Source organism: Salvelinus namaycush, chromosome 6 (genome assembly GCF_016432855.1).
Source record: "Salvelinus namaycush isolate Seneca chromosome 6, SaNama_1.0, whole genome shotgun sequence".
Taxonomy (NCBI): Eukaryota; Metazoa; Chordata; class Actinopteri; order Salmoniformes; family Salmonidae; genus Salvelinus; species Salvelinus namaycush.
In genome coordinates this window covers 51,306,853-51,309,687 of record NC_052312.1, presented here as the reverse complement: position 1 = coordinate 51,309,687, position 2,835 = coordinate 51,306,853, and the positions used below count along the sequence as shown (strand labels likewise).

The 2,835-nt window shown below is 40.5% G+C and overlaps 1 protein-coding gene across 1 annotated transcript in view; it reads left to right on the top strand.

Annotated features, from left to right (window-relative positions):
- LOC120049426 (interferon gamma 1-like) overlaps positions 1-583 on the top strand; it is a 4,188-nt gene extending 3,605 nt beyond the window's left edge. Inside the window, exon 4 of the mRNA XM_038995694.1 lies at positions 434-583. Coding sequence (XP_038851622.1) covers positions 434-583 — 150 coding nt within the window. The remainder of the gene's footprint in view (positions 1-433) is intronic.
- The last annotated feature ends 2,252 nt before the right edge of the window (positions 584-2,835 follow it).

Genomic DNA, 2,835 nt, shown 5'->3' with positions numbered 1-2,835 from the left:
GTCTACTGTATAGACACCATCATCATGACACCTGATGAACTGATAACCTGATAGTTAATGCTTGTATCTTCTATCTCAGACCAGTGACACCTGGTGAACTGATAACCTGATAGTTAATGCTTGTATCTTCTATCTCAGACCAGTGATACCTGATGAACTGATAACCTGATAGAAGATACAAGCATTAACTATCTCAGACCAGTGACACCTGATGAACTGATAACCTGATAGTTAATGCTTGTATCTTCTATCTCAGACCAGTGACACCTGATGAACTGATAACCTGATAGTTAATGCTTGTATCTTCTATCTCAGACCAGTGACACCTGATGAACTGATAACCTGATAGTTAATGCTTGTATCTTCTATCTCAGACCAGTGACACCTGATGAACTGATAACCTGATAGTTAATGCTTGTATCTTCTATCTCAGACCAGTGACCCCACAGTCCAGGGGAAGGCTCTGTCCGAGTTGGTTACCATCTACGAGAAAGCCTCCAAACTGGCCACTAAGTTCCAGCTGAAGAAGGACAACCGCAGGAAGAGACGGCAAGCCCAGAGGCTCAAATCAAGCATCATGTAGATGACCAACCGTGTCTAGTGTGAAGGCTAGGTGTAGGGGGAAGTTACCCCTAGATACTGATCTTGGGTCAGTTTATCATTTCTCCTCTAATGGTGAAGGTTAGGATTGGGGGAGGGGCAGCTGATCCTAGATCTGTACCTCGGGGAAACTTCCCCCCGGAGACACAGTGGAGATACATTTTGAAGTTACATATTTCCTTGATACAAAATGCCTCAACTGGACATCTATTTATAAAATGTATTTATTTAGTCTATGACATCACGCACAATACTCAATGGTATATTATCATTGTTAAGAGTTTTTATTTCTCTTGAATCAATAGATTTAGTTAATTTATGTTTATTATTCATTATCTAGAAAATGTTTTAATTTTTTTATAAATAGTTATTTATTGCAGATTATGCAAGATCTGTAAATTCTATGACTGAATAAATGAACACTGAGGAAACAATTCTGATGACTGATATTATCTATCCACACACACACACACACACACACACACACACACACACACACACACACACACACACACACACACACACACACACACACACACACACACACACACACACACACACACACACACACTAGTCTATGTGTGGTGCTGTATGGAAATATCACACATTGGCCGACTGAACTTTTATAATTGTTCTCGTATTGAAACCAAAACACTCCCCTGCATGGGGCCCACACAACGGCTATGTCCCAAATGGGCGGCCTGGTCAAAGGTAGTGCACTATATAGGGGCTAGGCTGCCATTTGGGATGCCCACACGCCGTCCTCAGAAACAGGAACAAACACTCCAACCTAAACACTTGAATTATTTAAATTAAATACCTTTAACATCAACACTTAGACTTGGGTTTATACCTTTAACATCAGCACTTACACTTGAAGTGGGAAGTTTACATACACTTAGGTTGGAGTCATTAAAACTCGTTTTCCAACCACTCCACAAATGTCTTGTTAACACACTATAGGTTTGGCAAGTCGGTTAGGACATCTACTTTGTGCATGACACAAGTCATTTTTCCAACAATTGTTTACAGACAGATTATTTCACTTATGATTCACTGTATCACAGTTCCAGTGTGTCAGAAGTTTACATGCACTAAGTTGACTGTGCCTTTAAACAGCTGGGAAAATTCCAGAAATTATGTCATAGCTTTAGAAGCTTCTGATAGGCTAATTGACATAATTTGAGTCAATTGGAGGTGTACCTGTGGATGTATTTCAAGGCCTACCTTCAAACTCAGTGCCTCTTTGCTTGACATCATTGGAAAATCAAAAGAAATCAGCCAAGACCTCAGAAAAAAAAACAGACCTCCACAAGTCTGGTTCATCTTTGGGAGCAATTTCCAAACGCCTGAAGGTACCACGTTCATCTATATAAACAATAGTACACAAGTATAAACACCATGGGACCATGCAGCCGTCATACCGCTCAGGAAGGAGACGCGTTCTGTCTCCTAGAGATGAACGTACTTTGGTGCAAAAAGTGCAATTCAATCCCAGAACAACAGCAAAGGACCTTGTGAAGATGCTGGAGGAAACAGGTATAAAAGTATCTATATCCACAGTAAAACGAGTTCTATACCGACCTAACCTGAAAGGCCGCTCAGCAAGGAAGAAGCCACTGCTCCAAAATCGTCATAAAAAAGCCATACTACGGTTTGCAACTGCACATGGGGACAAAGATCATACTTTTTGGAGAAATGTCCTCTGGTCTGATGAAACAAAAATAGAACTGTTTGGCCATAATTTATTTTTGGATGACAAAGGGGGAGACTTCCATGCCGAAGAACACCATCCCAACCGTGAAGCACGGGGGTGGCAGCATCATGTTGTGGGGGTGCTTTGCTGCAGGAGGGACTGGTGCACTTCAAAAAAGAGGCCTACAAACCTGACTCTGTTACACCAGCTCTGTCAGGAGGAATGGGCCAAAATTCACCCAAAGTATTGTGGGAAGCTTGTGGAAGGCTACCTGAAACATTTGACCCAAGTTAAACAATTTAAAGCCAATGCTACCAAATACTAATTGAGTGTATGTTAACTTCTGACCCACTGGGAATATGATGAAAAAATAAAAAGCTGAAATAAATCATTCTCTCTACTATTATTCTGATATTTCACATTCTTAAAATAAAGTGGTGATCCTAACTGACCTAAGACAGGGCATTTTTACTAGAATTAAATGTCAGGAATTGTGAAAAAATATGTTTACTTCACACATCTTATCCAACTTGACACAA